The sequence below is a fragment of the Diceros bicornis genome, chromosome 39, assembly GCF_020826845.1.
Source record: "Diceros bicornis minor isolate mBicDic1 chromosome 39, mDicBic1.mat.cur, whole genome shotgun sequence".
NCBI lineage: Eukaryota > Metazoa > Chordata > Mammalia > Perissodactyla > Rhinocerotidae > Diceros > Diceros bicornis.
The window spans coordinates 11,538,802-11,555,014 of NC_080778.1; the positions used below are offsets into that span (position 1 = coordinate 11,538,802).

A 16,213-nucleotide genomic window follows, 5' to 3' on the forward strand; every position below is an offset into this window, starting at 1 on the left:
CTGAGACCCCTCGCCTCTGCTCGCCCGACAGTTGGGGTTGATAATGGCTCCATGGCCTTAGCACGGAGACCCTCATAATCCACAGCCCCTGTGTCCCTAAGCTCGGCTGCCTTCAAGGGGCACATGCACCAGCTGGTCCCTGCAAAATGTAACTAGTGATTCACAGACACTCCATCCCCTGGGCCTGTTACTCAGAGTGTGGTCCTCAAACCAGCAGCAGCTGTGCCACCACCATCGCCTTGCTGGAAATGCTGAGTCTCGGACCCCAGCCTCGACCTGCTGAATGAGAATCTGCATTTTAACAAGATCAGCAGGAGATTCACATGCGTTTTGAAGTTTGAGCATGTTACTGCCCAAAAAACTCAACAAAACTAGAGAACCCAAGAGGATTTGAGGGTGGGGAGCACTGGGACAGATGGAAAGATATGGTGAAGCCGCCGTTTCCCCAGACAGAAGCCAGGAATTCACTTGTGGGGGGTCCGAAGCACCAAGGAAAGAAGATTTATCTGGTGATGGAAACCTATGACTTCTTCTGTTTGGGCAAAGGGAGAGAGGCACAAATAAAGGGCGAAATTAGCCTCGCCAATCCTGTCTTAGGGCCCAAAAGGCCAACACTGGAATTCTGACAACATCTCAGTATATGAGGTACACTGGACAATTTCTAGAGCATGATTTTCATCACTTTTGCTTCTGATTTGCTTCTCCTGGTGAATCTGAGGGGAACAGCACCACTGACAACCCAGGCTTGGGTACCACTGTATGTAAATCACTGCCCCCTTTCACAGGACTCATCAGGGGCGTGAACCCCAGGGCCCAGAGAGGGCAAGAGATAACTTACATATTTATAGGGCCATCCACACCTAGCTATGTCCATGAAGGGGCGCCCAGATGATCCTTTGTGGTTAGTGCCCTCAAGTGGATTCTGACTCCTAGCGCCCCTGTGCACAGCAGAGCGGAACCCTGCCTGGTCTTTCTGTGCCACCCTCTCCTCTTCTGCGCTATATCAGACAGTGTTCCGCTGCTATTCACAGGGTTTTCATGGCCACTTTTTATGGAAGTGGGTGGCCAGGTCCTTCTTAGTCTGTAAGCTCCACTGAAACCCGTCCACCCTGGGTGACCCTGCTGGTATTTGAAATCCTGGTGGCATAGCTTTCAGCATCACGGTAACACACAGCTGCCATGGTACGACAACCGACAGAGGGGTGGTGTGGTTCCCTGACCCAGAAACAAACTCTAGGCAATGAGAGCACTGAATCTTAACTGCCGGACCACCAGGGCTGGCTACAGATGACCCTAAACATACAGAAATCCAGCCACCTTTGTCTGGGCTTCAGGACATGTCTTGCCACACTACAGCACATCACTGTGGCAGGATCACTCAGTTTCCCCACTGATGGAGCTGGCTTGGCTTGGCATGGGATCTTCAGCCAGAAGGCCTGGGTTCAAATTCCCTCACTTGTCCCAGCCTCAGTCTCCTTATCTGTCCAATGGGGATCACAGACTCTACCCCATAGATTTCTATTAGGATTATATGAGTTACTAGCTGCAGAGAACTTAAACTGTGCCTGGATCATGAGTGCTTTATGAACATCAGCAGTAAATACGTGTGCGCTGGAGGATAACCAGGGTACCGAGAAGGCCAAAAGGGCGAATCCCCACAGAAGCGCTGAGCACGGGCCCGGACCCTTAGGAGGCAGCCGGAGATGTGGCTCTTATGCTCATCACTAACGGAGCAGATTCTCTCTCCTGAGTCTACACTAGACCCCTTTGGACACCTCTCCTGACCGGGGGTGGGGAATCCGGGTTAGTTTTCCTCTCACTGTGCTGAGAGCCAGCAGGCACGATCACGGCTCAGAGGTAAGCCAGGATCCTGGGGATGATGCAAAGCTGAGATCAACGACCTGGCGCCAATCAGAGCCCGCCCTCCGTGTGACCCAGGGGCAGGGGACACGGGCCCAGGGCCCTCACCAAAAGAAGGAGTTGCCCCACTCGCAGCTGTCATCGCCCTGCTTCTGCGCCCGGACGGTGAGGTCAAAGCACGACCCGTCGTTGGGCCACGAGAAGTAGAAGACCCCCGAGTTGAGGATCTTCTTCAAGGCTGTGAGGCGGTCCTCCTCCTTGGCCTCTTCCTGAAGAGGGTAAAAGTCGGTGTCAGTGATTTTGTAGATCTCGGCCTCCGGAATTCTGCCCACAGATGTGCAGCCTGTCACCAACACCAGGAAGCTCAGGGAAGTGCCACCTGGAAAGGAAATCAGATGTGTGCACTTAGGATCACAGTGGATGCTGCAGGACAGCTCAGAGTGACAAAGGGGTACAAACTGCCCAGTTTCCTACTGCAACTTCACGACCTCCTGTTCACTCCCTCACATCTGGGGCACCTCGCATCTCGTTCCTAAAGTCAGTGTCTCAGGAATCCGCCCTGTCACCTCAGCCTGATACCTAGAGCGTGGCTCTCAGAGTAACGCCCCTGACCAGCAACAGCTGCCCCTGGGACCTCATTAGAAATGCAGATTCTCGGCCCCTCCCAGACCTCTGCAGTCTGCAGGTGGGCTGGCAGCCCATGCTTTCACAAGCCCCCAGGTGGTTCTGCTGCCCACCAGAGTCTGAGGGCCACTGGCTTGGAGCCTTCCCAGCCCCACACCTCGCCCATATCTGCCACGTCTCCAATGCACCCTCCCCACTAATCCTCAGCCACTGACTGGCTCCGGGCCCCCAGCTGGGGTCAGTCCTCCAAGCTCCGTCACTGGAGTCACCCTTCAAACTCACCTGATCGCAGACCTCTCTCCTCTGCTTAAATCCTTCCACGGCTGCCACGCCCCACAGGACCAAAACGGGAACTCCTCTCGGGCCCTCCCATCCCAACCTTGCCCACCCTGTCCCTCCTCACATACAACACTCAGGGCCCGGCGGCTCTCAAGGGCTGTCCTTTGCAGCTCCTCAAATGTGCCCTACGCCCTTGTACCCCTGGGCCTTTGCACAAGATGCTGCCTCTATCTAGGACGCCCCACCACCACCTGCCCAGCAAGGCCCTCCACGACTCCTTCCCTACTCACCTTCCCCGCCCCTCCACCCTCTAGAACAGCACGAGCCTTCCCAGTGCTTGTCAGGACCATCCTGCCTGACCTCTCCACCCCTTTTCCAGGAGAACTCCTCTCCACCCTTCTGGGGTCAACTCAGCAGCACCTCCTCCAAGGAGGCTTCCTTGCTTTCCCAAGACACTGTTAGGTGCCCCTTCCATGTGCCAACAGCATCCCTGTTAGCCCTCGTCATATGCAAAGCTACAACCTCCTTCCCCATCTGTGTCCCCCAGTAGACTGGGGGTTCCTTAGGAGTAGGGCTCTGTTTCCTTGTTATATCCCAGCACTGCACACAGCAAGTATCTGATGAATGCTTCCTAAATAAGCCAACGAGAGCAGCTCAAGCCTCCCCCACCCCCCATGAAAGGGTTACCCAAACCACAGCTGACCCTGTTGCCAGGAGGAGACACCCCCCTCGGGGGACCCCATGCACTGTCCAGGGTTGTTGCGCATCCCCCACCACACAGCAGGCCCTGGCACACAAAGGCACTTGACACACACACGCTGTGTGAGTGGGGGTGCACAGCAAAGCTCTGCTCTGGGGACAGTGGGGCCAGCGCCCCCACTCTCCTCTATTTCAGGAGAGGGCCCAAGGGATAACTTGGGGGACTAACTGGCCTTCAGGGGCTGGTGTGGTTCTGGTGCAGAGGCCACCCCCCACCCTGCTGAGGTTTAAAGGACCCACTCCTAGCAAGACCTGCTCCAAACGGTCAGTGGTCATGATGCAGAACAACGGCGGCCAATGTTCCCAGATCTCTGGAGGCTCTGATGAAAGACCCCAGGACTGCCAGTTCCCCTGCTCACCACCTCCCCCGACTCCCTCCCCACACTCACGAGGGAGAAGAGCGCTCCGTGGGGTAGGTAATGTCTGGTTTTTATTTAAGACGCCTTCATTCACCAATCCTACCATGTCTATGGCGGGGCGGTGGGGGGCAGGTCCAACACGGGGACCCAGTGGCTCACATTCCACCTCTCCAGGCAGCTTATCAGGAAACCATTTTAAAAGAACAGAGAAAAAGGCAGTTATGCTGCGGACAGTGACAGGTGTCGGGGGCTGAGTTTCTTAAGTAGCACAGGCGTCACTTCTGGAAGACAAGCTGGGGTTTATGTGGGGTTGCCGTCCTCAAATCACAGCCTCACGAATGCAAATATTCCCACAGCCTGTGCTGGAACCAATGCCCGGCCATCCTCTCTGCCTCTTCCGATGGGCTCGGCACAGGGACAAGCAGAGTTCAAGACCAGCCCCCTTGGAGTGGCCAGAGACCATCCCTGGGGTCTAGGCTGCAAGCCCAAGATTAGACTCTGTGGGGACTGGGTTCAAGGACAGGCATGGCAAATTTTACTTTACATCCCTCCATCCAAGCCGTGAGGTTGATGTCTAGCAGCACTTCCTCAACAGCCTCTGCGTGGGGGACCGAGTCCCTGGCAGGAGTCCCAGGTTGCTCTGAAGGCAGTAGGCACTTCCTGTTCAGGGCAGCGGCCGGGGGGAGGCTGGGGATGAGTATGCTGCAGCAGGCACGAAAAGACTCTTAAAATAAATGAGGACAAAGGGAAGGTGCCGCCACCACTGAGAATTCGGGCTCCTGGTCCCGGGAGCAGGGGCTCAGGAGAGGGGGCTGGTGAATGAGAGCCACGTGTGGCTGCAGCCAGGTGCTCTGATGACAGCTAGTTCTCAGGGCGGTGCTTACAGGCGCCAAGCACCAGTCCACAGACCTCCTCCCAGCAACCCACCGGGGAGGGACCATTTTTAGCCCCATTTTACAGGAAGGAAGATGGAGGCACAGAGAGGTTAACTAGTGAAGGTAACACAGTGGGGGAGCTGTTGATTCAAAGCCACTTTCTGGCTACACCAGCTGGGCAAGTTACTCAAGCCAAGTCCAGCTTCAGAGCTGGTGTTCTTGACTATATCCTCGCAGACGTAGGGCCAACATGCCTGACAACGCTGCCACGTCACACATGAGGGGCTGTCCCCCAGGGAGCTGAATAGCCCGCCCAAGGGCACGGCGCGTCTGTGTTGGAACCAAGATGCAAACACGGGTCTCGCCCTGGCCCGGGCTCCATCCAGCCCGAAGATCCAGCAGTCTCCCATCACTTTGGCTTGTTGTCTCCCTAAGAGTGTCGCTGACCCATGTGCCTCTTGTTCATGTTTAAACTGACACCAAAAGTTTTCATTGTTAGTTTACATGGTTGTGAGTAATAGATTTTCAGCATATGCTAAATATTGACATCTGAAAAGGAAACTGTTGTGGGCCTCTTTACCAGTATCCAACGGAATCTAGACAGTGATTTGATTCTCATCATCGCCTGTTATTTAAAGCAATATATGAACAAGTTCTTCTTTAACAGATGGGATTTTCACTCATATCTCCATTCCACTTTCCCCACAGAAAATCACCCTGGTATAACACATCTTGTACTTCCATGTCTTGTGTTGATTATACTGCGCAGGAATCTGATCCTAATGCTCAAAGTGATTCAAAAGAGTTGCTTCTGGTTTGAGTTATCATTGCAATGATTTTCAGCACACGACTGATCAAACAATGTAAACAAAACATTTCGCTAAAAAATCACTTAACATAAAAAGTAAAGAGTTGTTGGAAGGGCATCTCTTACTGAGATGGATGAACTTCTAGTTCACATATTCATGGATAAATATTATTTATTGATGGAATGAAACTAGATTCTATATCAACTCTAGTTCTATTCTCATTTTTATAGATGTGAACACTAAGAAACCTTGTTCACATCAATACATTAATGGGAATACAAAGCGCTTCATTATAGAAATGTCAGTCAATTCTTCAAAGCCCTTCTGAGTTACATGCTAAAAAAAATAACAAGGATCTATCGACAAAATTACTGTTGATGCTGTCGGCTGATACTTCAATTAAGTTCTTCAATTTTGTGGAAAGCAAACAACTGAATATCACCTGACTTGTAAACAAATTTGTCACCTAGTCACTGAGGTGACTTATTTCCTCAACAGGGCTGACAACAATATTTTGAAGTGTCCCTTTGTTTGGTACCCTGGAGGAATTTACTTCCTGGGCCACTGTGAGAAAGGTAAGATGGGAGAAAGGTGGTTGTGGATGGGACAGAGGGAATGAGAAGCTGGCCCTCATCACAAGCACATTCTTAGACAAACCAATAATCGGAAGGAGTCGAGGACCTGGAAATTGTTTTCCTTAGAACTAACCATGTCTGTGTCCTGGGTACAGTCTTGGTGACCCCAGAAGAACTGCCCTAGGCCACAGCCACTCTAGGAGGGGGACGCGCCCAGTAAATGGCTTCCTGTTACTCCAATACTGGCCTGACCGCGTCTCCCCAATCTTGTTTACCAGCCTTGTGTGCTCCCCACACACTACAGGTTTAAGGAAAGGCTCCTGGTTCGAGTCTAGCACCAGACTGTTGGGGGGTCACTGCCCCCCTGACCCACCTGTCAGTGCGGTGTTGGCCTGTGATCCCTACAAAGAAGGTGTCTCTCAGGGGTAGAAGTGAGACTGGTGGTAGTCACCTGCCCCAGGAATGTGGGAAGTCCCCTCTGATGCTCACCTTGAGCACAGGATCCAGGCTCTGGTTTTACTAAGGCAGGATCAGTCTTCTCACAGCCAAGTAGTAAACCGGCTAGGGAGGGTCTCAGAAGTCATTGGTTGAGGCTGAGTCCAGGGACTTGAACCCAGTAAGGATCTTGTAGCAAGGGAAAGACAAAACTCAAACTCGTCTCGGCCTCAGAGATGGGGCTCTCGGCTCTGCACGCCTCCAGTGGCCCGCGGGGCCTCAGGCAAGTGTCCTACCCTCTCTGGGCCTCAGAGGAGGATGCACCAGATGGGTTCCATGTCCCTTCCAGCTCAAACACTCTGGTTCCAGGGCTCTGGCCAAAGCAAGACCAGGCCCGGGTCAGAGGTTGCTGGACAGAGTCAGATGAGGTGGCGGGGAGGGAAAGCAACGGGTCACAAGCCAGAAGACACAGCAGAACCAGATGGGGTCTCACACACACACACACACACACACACACACACACACCCTCCGGAGGGCAGGAAGCTCACAGTCTAGACAATTCTGCCTGCAGCCTGAACAAGCAGGTAGGGAAATGGAATGCAACCACCTCAAATATACTGTTTAATGAGTACAGGAATTCAATTTGGGAAGATGAAGAAAGTTCTGGAGATGGATGGTGGTGATGGTTGCATAATAATGTGAATGTCCTTAATGCCACTGAACCGTACACTTAAAATTGGTTATAATGGTATTTGTAATTTACCTTTTGTATATTTTACCCTAATAAAGAAAAAAACAACTCTGAAACCTCAATATCAACTTAGAAATTCTCTCCCTCAGGGGGCTGCCTTTAAAACCCAGCTCCACGTCAAAGCCACCCAGTACCCCCAACCCCTGCAGTAAGAGGGTCCGTGTCTTGTTTAGCTGTGGCCATTTGTCATCTGGCCGGGAGGGGCTGGCATCGGGATCGCGGTGAGTCATGCGCAGACACAATGCCGTTTATTCGGGGACAATGCTGGGCGTGTTCTCGCTGCTCTCCCTGCGCTGGCATTTCTCTGCGTTGGCTCAGCCTCCGAGTTCTCTCCCCGGCCAGCCTTGTACCCTCTCAAGCCTGGGGTGCCCACAGACCCTCTTATCCACCCTTCTGCTCGTACAGGATACTCTCATACTTAAACCCGCGAACAAAGGACATAGGAACACTAGGCTTCCCACCGCGAAGTGAGGAGCTTTGGCCAGAGGATGCCCGAGGCCCTCCCCCACACCAAGAAGCCCAGAAGTCTCAATTCCTCCTCTCCGCGTGCACAAGGACCTCCTCCACCTTCCTTTCCTAGAACGCGACAGTGGTGTGGGCAGCGGGGTGCCGGCAGTTACACGGGCCCCCGGGAGCCAGCCGCGCGTATCTTTTCCCAGCTCCGCGCCCACAGCCTGCAATCAGCCAGGCTCAGCGCATTTACACCACGGAAACCGGCAAACACTGCGTGTCAGGGCTTTCCCCTCCGGAGAGCTGGATGTCAACTATTCACCAGCACACCACGCGCTACAGGTATTAAAACAAACTATTCTAAGACTGATGAAGGCCATTCCATTTCCAGACTTGCTGGAGAACACGGCATACCCTGAATTTCGTAAGACTAAAGACTCAAATTTCCCTCTCCAGAGACTCCTTATTCTGTAGCGACTACCCCCACGAAGTCAGCCCTTAGCTGGCCTCTGCAGATCCACCATCCCCCCGGAGTCAACGGCCCAAAGGCATGCAGCTGGGGCCTTTACCTCACACCCAGCTCTCCCTGAGGGACCCCTCTGCAGGCCAGCCCCCTCCCACTCAGTACCTATGCTCAGTACCATGTTCATTCTGTCATGTAAATCTCTTAAGAACTGTAAGATAGAGATGAGGCGGTTTTCCTGGTTTCATGGAGGGGAAAACAGCTCTAGAGAGAGTAAATGAACTCAGAAGGTCAGTCTGTTGTGAAGCTAGACTTAGAACCTAGGAGGGCTATCTGGTGGAAAGTTTATAGGGCTGTCATGCACAGCTTCACAGGCTGTGCACTGCACAACTCCAGGAGACACAATTCATTATAGACTTCAATTTATTCAACCCCTGAAGCTAGGAAACAGGCAGGCCTTGAGATCTTAGGTTAAAAGGGAGTTAAATCCCTATAATCATTGGGATAAACTCTTTTTATTGCTATACTCTCACTTTCTGTTTTGTATTGTGTATATATCAGGAAGCCCAACTCCCAGGCTAATCGTGGGGCTCCACCCCCTTCCTGCTGGCATTTCAGGGAGGAAGGAGGAACTTTGGGCTCTCCATGAAAACCTAGGAACCTGAGATAAAGCTTTTATGCAACTTTTGTGCATGTTTCTTAATTTCCTACATAAAAGGCTATTTTCACTTAGGAAGATGGAAATTGAACGACTGCCCCAAGTTAAGAGCCTGAGGAGAAGTCTCTGTCTTTGTACAGAGACCCTCAGCCTAAAAAAGTCAAAAGGGAGCCCATCCTCCGCTGGGGCTGGTCACGTGGGTCGCAACTAGAAGTTGGAATTTCCCTCCTGGCTGCCCGACACCCTCAACAGGTAAGAAAAAAACCAAAACAAAACAGATCATAGTTCAAGGTTGGGGACGTGCAGTGGGAAAAGAAAATCAAGTTAAAGCCAAACGCTTTTCAACGTAAAAAAGGGGGGTCTGGAAAAGTTGATTGTAAGGCCCCATCCTTCCATCCTTCAGATATGCTAGGGCACTTACAGAAATGCGTTGAAAAAGGCCTAATAATCCTGACCTTCCAAAAGTCAAACTCATCCTCACCACACTCAAAGGGCCTTCGCAGCCCACTTGGAGGGCGACTCTGGCAGGCAGGGCTGGGGGTATTGAGAGGACATCAGGAATGGGGGCTGGAGACCTGACGGCCCCCCATGCCGGGGCACGGCCCCACTCGGCTAGTCTCTCATGGCACCAGAGGCTGTGTGCGCTCACTCCTCAGGGGAGGGGCAGGTGGGTGGGCACTGGCTGCCGGAAGCGAGGAGAGCCTCCTCTAGGGCAGCTCGAGGAGTTGCCGCCCTCCCTCCTCCTGCTGAAGCCCGCCCGGACCCCTGGGCCGGCACCTGTAGACACCCTGGCTGCATCTGACAATATATCTCTGGGGGCTGCCGCGCTTCCCGGTTAGGACCAATTCCTGTGGCTGATCTCAGATCATAGCCCAGGAGAAAACGCTCTCCCTGGGATGCGGGACGGTACTGCTCTTCCTGTCCCTCAAGCTCAGCCTTTCTGCCCCTTTCAGGAAAGAACAGCCTGGCAGGTGAAAGCAGCCCCTGGTGCCGGAAGGCACGAGTTTCAAACCCAGGTCTCCACTGGACAGCTGACCTACCCTGGGCAAGTTACGGCCCTGCCCTGAATCCAGGTCCCCACCAGATGCAAAACGGATCATTAACTTCAGTACAAGAAAAACATTGCCAATTATAACGCTAAGATGCCAACAACTGTAACACATCCCGAGTGCCTCGATGTTACAATGTCAAAAAAAGTGTCACAGAAGAGATGAAATACAGCACTTCGGCTACCTGGGCTTCTCCTCCTGTGTCTGTAAAGCAGGACAGCATGAGTACCTACTTCACAGGCTGTTGGGAGAGCTGAGTTAATGCACTAAGACACTTAAAACAGCATCCAGCACAGAGCACGCGCTCTAAGGTCAGCTGTCATCCTTGCACCATCACGATCGAGGCAAGGGCCACGGGAATTTTTCGTAACCTCTGAAAAATCACTGCCGGAGGGAGGGGGGGAATCCCAGAGAAAACCCTTGGCAGGCAGCACATTCTCCTGGAAAAAGCAAGTGTTTGGAGGCAGCTAGATCCGGGTTTGAATCCGAGCTAAGCTTCTTACTTTAGGCAAGTTACTTTAACCCTCTGAGCTAGTTTCCTTTGCTGTAAACAGGGGAAAAGATACCATATCATATTGGCTTATTTTTAGGAGGAAATAAGCTAATGTATAGCTAGCCCTTGGCATAAAACAGACAATTAATAAATGCATTTTGTCATGTGGGGACTGAGGGTTTTATCTAAAAACTGTTTGGAAATGATCAACGTAATCATCATAATTCAGGAAAAACCATCCCATGAAAGAAAAGACCCAGAAAAGTCAGGCCAGACCACAGTTGCTATTCTGTCGGCTTTTAAAATCCTCAGTCCAGGAAAACAGCTGCTGCGTGAGACGTGGAGACGCACAAGCTGGGCTCAGGAAAAGCCACCACCCGAATTTGGTCAACTCACAGCCATCCCCATTTTCACCAAGCAGGACCGAGAATCAGGAATGTTACCTGTGCTCTGGTCTGGTCTCATAAGTCACTGAAGACACTGAGTGGGGCCAACATAAATGAGGTGGCTGAGAGAGGAGGAAGGATGGGGACTGCAGACCCACGACCTCCAGGAGTGCAGAGGTGAGGCTGTGGCCCTGTGGCAAGGCTGTGGCCCCCACGGCAGTGTGGCCGGCCGATGGCTTGGCCCTGCAAGTCTCATACTGAGCAAGGATGCCCACTTGATCCTATAAGTTCTCTGCCTTTTCAAGTCAGATTACATGGCCCATTTTTTGAACGTTCTCGCCCACCCTGGGTGCCTAACGGTCAGGTACTGGTGGCTTTTCTTTCCTTGTCAACATCGCCCAGACCTGGCTACTCTCCCTTAAGACACACCCAGCGAGTCCAGGGGCTACAGACTCCCCGCATCCACCCCTCTAGAGTACAGATCCCTTGTAAGGGACAAACAACCCCTGGGCGGACCCCCAGGCCAGACTTCCGAAAAACTTAGGTCCTGGTGGGCAAACAATGAAAATGACCTCCTTGGCACCAGGGCTGGCCGCACCTCCTCCTCCGCCAGCACAGACAGTGGAGAGAGCCGGGCTAAGCTCACCTTGGTCTCCACCCCAGCGTGGAGGTGCAGGCTCGGCGAAATAAAGAAACATTTAAAAAGATCACAACAGTTAAAATAAAATGCCTAAATCCTGCAGTCTTCCCCAACTAACACAAAGAGGCTCTGCCCAGAGCTTCAGAAGCCTCGCATCACACGTTCTGACAGCTGCTGCTCCGTCTGGATGGTACTCACCGGATTTCAACCTGAGCTCCCCCAGGCAGCCATAAGCATCAGCGAGCTTCCCATACTCTCCCTTAATGACCTCCTTTTCTTCCGGAGCTGGGGGAGAAACACATCACAGACAACATGAGCGTGCATCCCCTGTCAGAGTCCACTCACCGCAGCCTCCCCGTCCCGCTCCCCACCCTCCCCAAACAGAAAACACACAGACAAAACTCAGCCCCAAGTCATGTGTGTGAGGCTTTATGATCAGCCAATCACCGAGCTGCAGAGATTCAGACCTTCCCAGGAAAAGCCTGCTGTCTGATTTTCTGGAAGTGCCGGCAGCTTCCCGGGGGCTGGAGAGGCTGAGGGGAGGCCCCGGCTGGCCAGAGGCACTGGCTTCGAGCCCACAGCAGATGCCATGGGCCAGGCCCTGTCACTTTGCAGTCCACATGCTCAGAAACAGGGGTGAGTCATCGTGACCCGATGGGGAGGACCTTCCTTCCTACGTATTGTCCCCAGGGGCCTGCTAACACACAAGGGAGCCTGAGCAGAAGGCCTGGGTGCCCCCAGTGACTCCCGAGGCAAGCTGCGCGAGCAGAAGCCCCTGGGTCTCCAGCAGTCGCCGACAGCACCCACGGCCAGACACAGCCCAGGGGAAAGCAGAAGGAAAAAGCAAAACTGACAGAGGGAAGGACACTTAGCAGCAGGGAGCCCTTAACCTTTACAACGATGCTGCAGACACCTTTGGCTATCACAGGGGCGGGCCTCGGGACCCCTTCTCAGAAGAATGTTTCTAAATGCACAGAACAAAATACAAACATGGATGAATCCTCAAATAAGGGCCTGGCAAATGCAATTAGGGAGATTTACTAGGAAGGCAGTCATTCAGCCTCAACTGAATTTGATACAACAGCTTTTAACCTGGGGTGGCAGAGGGGCGCCAGGCAGACACTGGAGGAATCTGTATAATCTCTCAAACTGTATGCAAATTTTTTGGACATATATACATATATTTGTGTGTGTGTGTGTGTGTGAGGAAGATTGGCCCTGAGTTAACATCTGTGCCCAGCTTCCTCTATTTTATATGTGGGACGCTGCCGCAGCATGGCTTGAGGAGAGGTGTGTAGGTCTGCGTGCGGGATCCGAACCCTCAAACCCCGGGCTGCCAAAGCATTGCACATGAACTTAACCACTACACCATCGGGCTGGCTCTGGATGTATATTTTTATGGGGCTGGGACCCATAGTTTTCATCAGAATCTCAAAGGAGTGCGACACCAGAAAGGTTAAGAACCAGTTTAACAAATTACATTGTCCCACAACACTCACACGAATTTTTCTGATTGATTAGTGTTTTTTGGGGGACTGGTGGGGGGTGGACAGAGTACCCTGAAGATAATTATGAAAAGGACTGGGAGGCCATAGTCCCACCTACTCCCTCAACCTGTCTCAGACCACAGGGCAGCTGGGAGAGGTGGTGAAATGATTTCTTAGTCTCCTAATAAATGACTGTGGTAACAAATGACCACAGACTCAGTGGCCCCAAACAACACACATTTATGATCTTACAATTCTGCAGGTCAGAAGTCTCTGAAATGGGTTTCACCGGGTTAAAATCAAGGTGTTGGCGGGATTGTGTTCCTTCTGGAAGCTCTAGGAGAGACTTCATTTCCTGGCCTTTTCCAGCTCCTGGAGGTGGCCTGCATCCTTCAGCCCCTGGCCCCTTCCTTCCTCTTCAGAACCTGCAATCACATCACTCTGACCTCTGCTCCCATCTTCACATCTCATTCTCTCTCCCGCTCCTCCCTCCCTCTTCCATCTTTTCAGGATCCTTGTGAGTACACTGGGCGCACCCAGAACACCCAGGACAATCTCCTCATCTCAACGTCCTTAACTCAATCACATCTGTTAAGGGACAGGCACTGTGTCATGTGTCTACAGAGTCCTCCTGGAAATGGGCCTGCTCGCTGCTCTAGGACAGGTAAATCCTGTGAATCCCAACCTCACAGGAAGAAGTGAACGTCCCTCCTGCAGGCCATGGGCCTGGCCAAACGTGGGGTCTCCCTGTCCGCAGGGGCTGCAGGCAGAACCCGGGAGAGGTAAGCCAGGAGCTCCTGGTCCTCACCTCCACAGACAAGTTGATAATCGCAAGTGGATAATTCTGACACAAAAACATATATTTCAACCCTCGGAGCTTTACAAAGCCTTCAAACAGAACGCTTACGCCTCAGTATCATTCGGTTCCCATTTTGTGAACCGTAAAACAAGGAGGTCTTTGTGCATTCATTGACCTCTGCAGATAATCCCAAGCAAATAAAACAAAACATCAGGAAACTGCTAACCAAAGTGATGTGGTCGCATCCACACTTCAGAGGGGGGAATGTAACCACGAGGAGAAGCTGTGGAAACAACACTGACCCCTCGCCCTGCTGGATCACAGACGACAAATGTGCACATCACGTCCCCGGTCACCAGGAAAATTAAACACAAATAAAAGAAGACTTTTCATCCTCATACTTAAATAACAAACAACCCCAACACCACAGGGCCACCTGGTCCCATTCAAATCCTGTAAATTATTGACTCCCTAATATAAACGTCTTTGTCCCTGACTTTTCATGTGACAACTCATAGCAGGTCACGACCTTAGCGGACGTGAGAGTCTTGTAAGGAGATGCTGTTTCTCCACCACAAACAGACTAACTGGAAACAAACCTGGTGGCTTAATTCTCCAGGGGAGGACCCTTCCCTGCCCCCTCCCAGCTTCTGGTGGTGGCCATCAATCCTTGGCCTCCCTTGCCTTGCAGCTGTGTCTCTCCAATCTCTCTGCCTTCAGCGTCACGTGGCCATCCGCTCCGTGTGTCTCCATGTCTCTCCCCAGGGACACCTGTCATATTGGATTGGGGGCCCACCCTGCTCCAGTATGACCTCATCTCAACTGAACTAATTACCTCTTCGATGACCCGGTTTCCAAATAAGGTCACATTCCCAGGTACTGGGAGTTAGGACTTCAACCAATCTTTCAGGGGGACACATCTGAACCCATAACACTTGGTAATCTTTTCATTTGGTGAGCCAGTCCTTTTAAAGCAAACCGTCTCTCCAGTACACTTATTTTCTTTTCTCAATGGCTTCCTTTCCAACGCCCCTTCTGACCCCTCCAGTGTATAAGCAGGGTGGCAGGGTGCGACCCCACTGTGATGCAGGGCCCCCTTGCTGCTCTCACTGCCCCACCTCCACTCTCCCAGAGGCCTGGCCTCCCTGGCAACCTATTCCAAAACCACTCGACACCACCTCTTGCCCCAAACAACTGGTCCTCAGTTAGGTTTGAAGGAAGAAGAAATCCATTTTGCTCTTCAAAGGGGAGCTTACAAATCGAATGACTACAGGTACCAGGCAGGTCATGAATGAAAGAAGCTGCTGGAAGGGGCTGTGGGTGACCAGATGACACACACCGGCCCTCTACTAGGGACACATGGTCAGTTCCAGCCAGTTGCCCCCAGGTAGGCGTGCCAGCCCAGTGCCAGCAAGTCTCCAGTTTTACAAGAGAAATAGGACACTCCTGATTTTCCAGTGTTGGCAACCAACCCAAATTTATTTTAAGCAGCGTGTGGGCTGCACACACACCTCTGCAGGCCGTATTTGGTCGGCCCATTTGCAACTTCTGTCCTTCCTTACTTAATATCTCAAAAATAGAATATTCCTGTCTTCCACATTTCGCTGCATTTCCTGTAGGTTTTTCCATGTGGGAACGATCTTGCTTCCCTTCCCGTCAGCCAGGACTTTCCAGCCTGTTAAGGAAAGTCCTCTCATCTACTCTCCCACCCTCTTCCTCGTCCACCTCTTGCCCTGGGATTCGGCCATTCATTCAGTGAACGTGTGTCTGAGAGCCTTCCGGGGCTGGCACTGTCCTAGGCACCGAGATCTAGCCGGGAACCAAACAGACAAAAGTCTCTTGATGACAGAGTTAGCCGAGGTAGGCACTGGGCAGTGGCAAAGAAGGGACGTGTGTCATGAATGGATGAGTGCTGACAGAGGAGGCCAACCTGGGTGGGGGTGGGAGCCGGGGGCAGTGGCACTACCGAGGCACAGCCATGAAGGCGGTGGAGTGGCAGGGTGCCAGGCAAGCTTCCTGCCAAGAGGGATAGACAAGACCAATAAGCACTATATAGACACTGATATGAGCTAAGGAGGAAAAGTGAGTAGGGAAAGAGGGATATGGGGGTGAGGGGTATGGGGAGTGAAATTTTACACAGTATGGTCTGAGAAGGCCTCTCTGCAAGGGTGACTTTTGAACACAGACCTGAAGGAAATGAGAGAGATGGCTGAGCAGAGCTTGGGGGAGCACTGTAGGCCCAGAGGAGCACGTGCAAAGGTCCTGAGGCAGAAGCGTTCCTGGTATATCCAAGGACCAGCGAGGTCACTGTGTCTGACAGAGGCAACGGAGTGGGGGCCACATTGTAAAGAGCTTTCTAGGTCATAAAAAGTCTTGAGGTTTCACTCTGAGAGAGAGTTTTGAGGATCACCCTGGCTGCTCTGTTGAGAACAGACCATAAGGGGCAAGGGGAAAAGCAAGGA

The 16,213-nt window shown here is 52.2% G+C and overlaps 1 protein-coding gene across 3 annotated transcripts in view; it reads right to left on the bottom strand.

The window, feature by feature from the left end:
* SYNJ2 (synaptojanin 2) overlaps positions 1 to 16,213 on the bottom strand; it is a 97,109-nt gene that overhangs the window by 60,621 nt on the left and 20,275 nt on the right. For all 3 annotated transcript variants that reach the window (XM_058534080.1, XM_058534078.1, XM_058534081.1), the window contains exons 2-3: positions 11,664 to 11,750; positions 1,969 to 2,239 (exon numbers count right to left, since the gene is read on the bottom strand). In XM_058534080.1, coding sequence (XP_058390063.1) covers positions 1,969 to 2,239; positions 11,664 to 11,750 — 358 coding nt within the window. The remainder of the gene's footprint in view (positions 1 to 1,968; positions 2,240 to 11,663; positions 11,751 to 16,213) is intronic.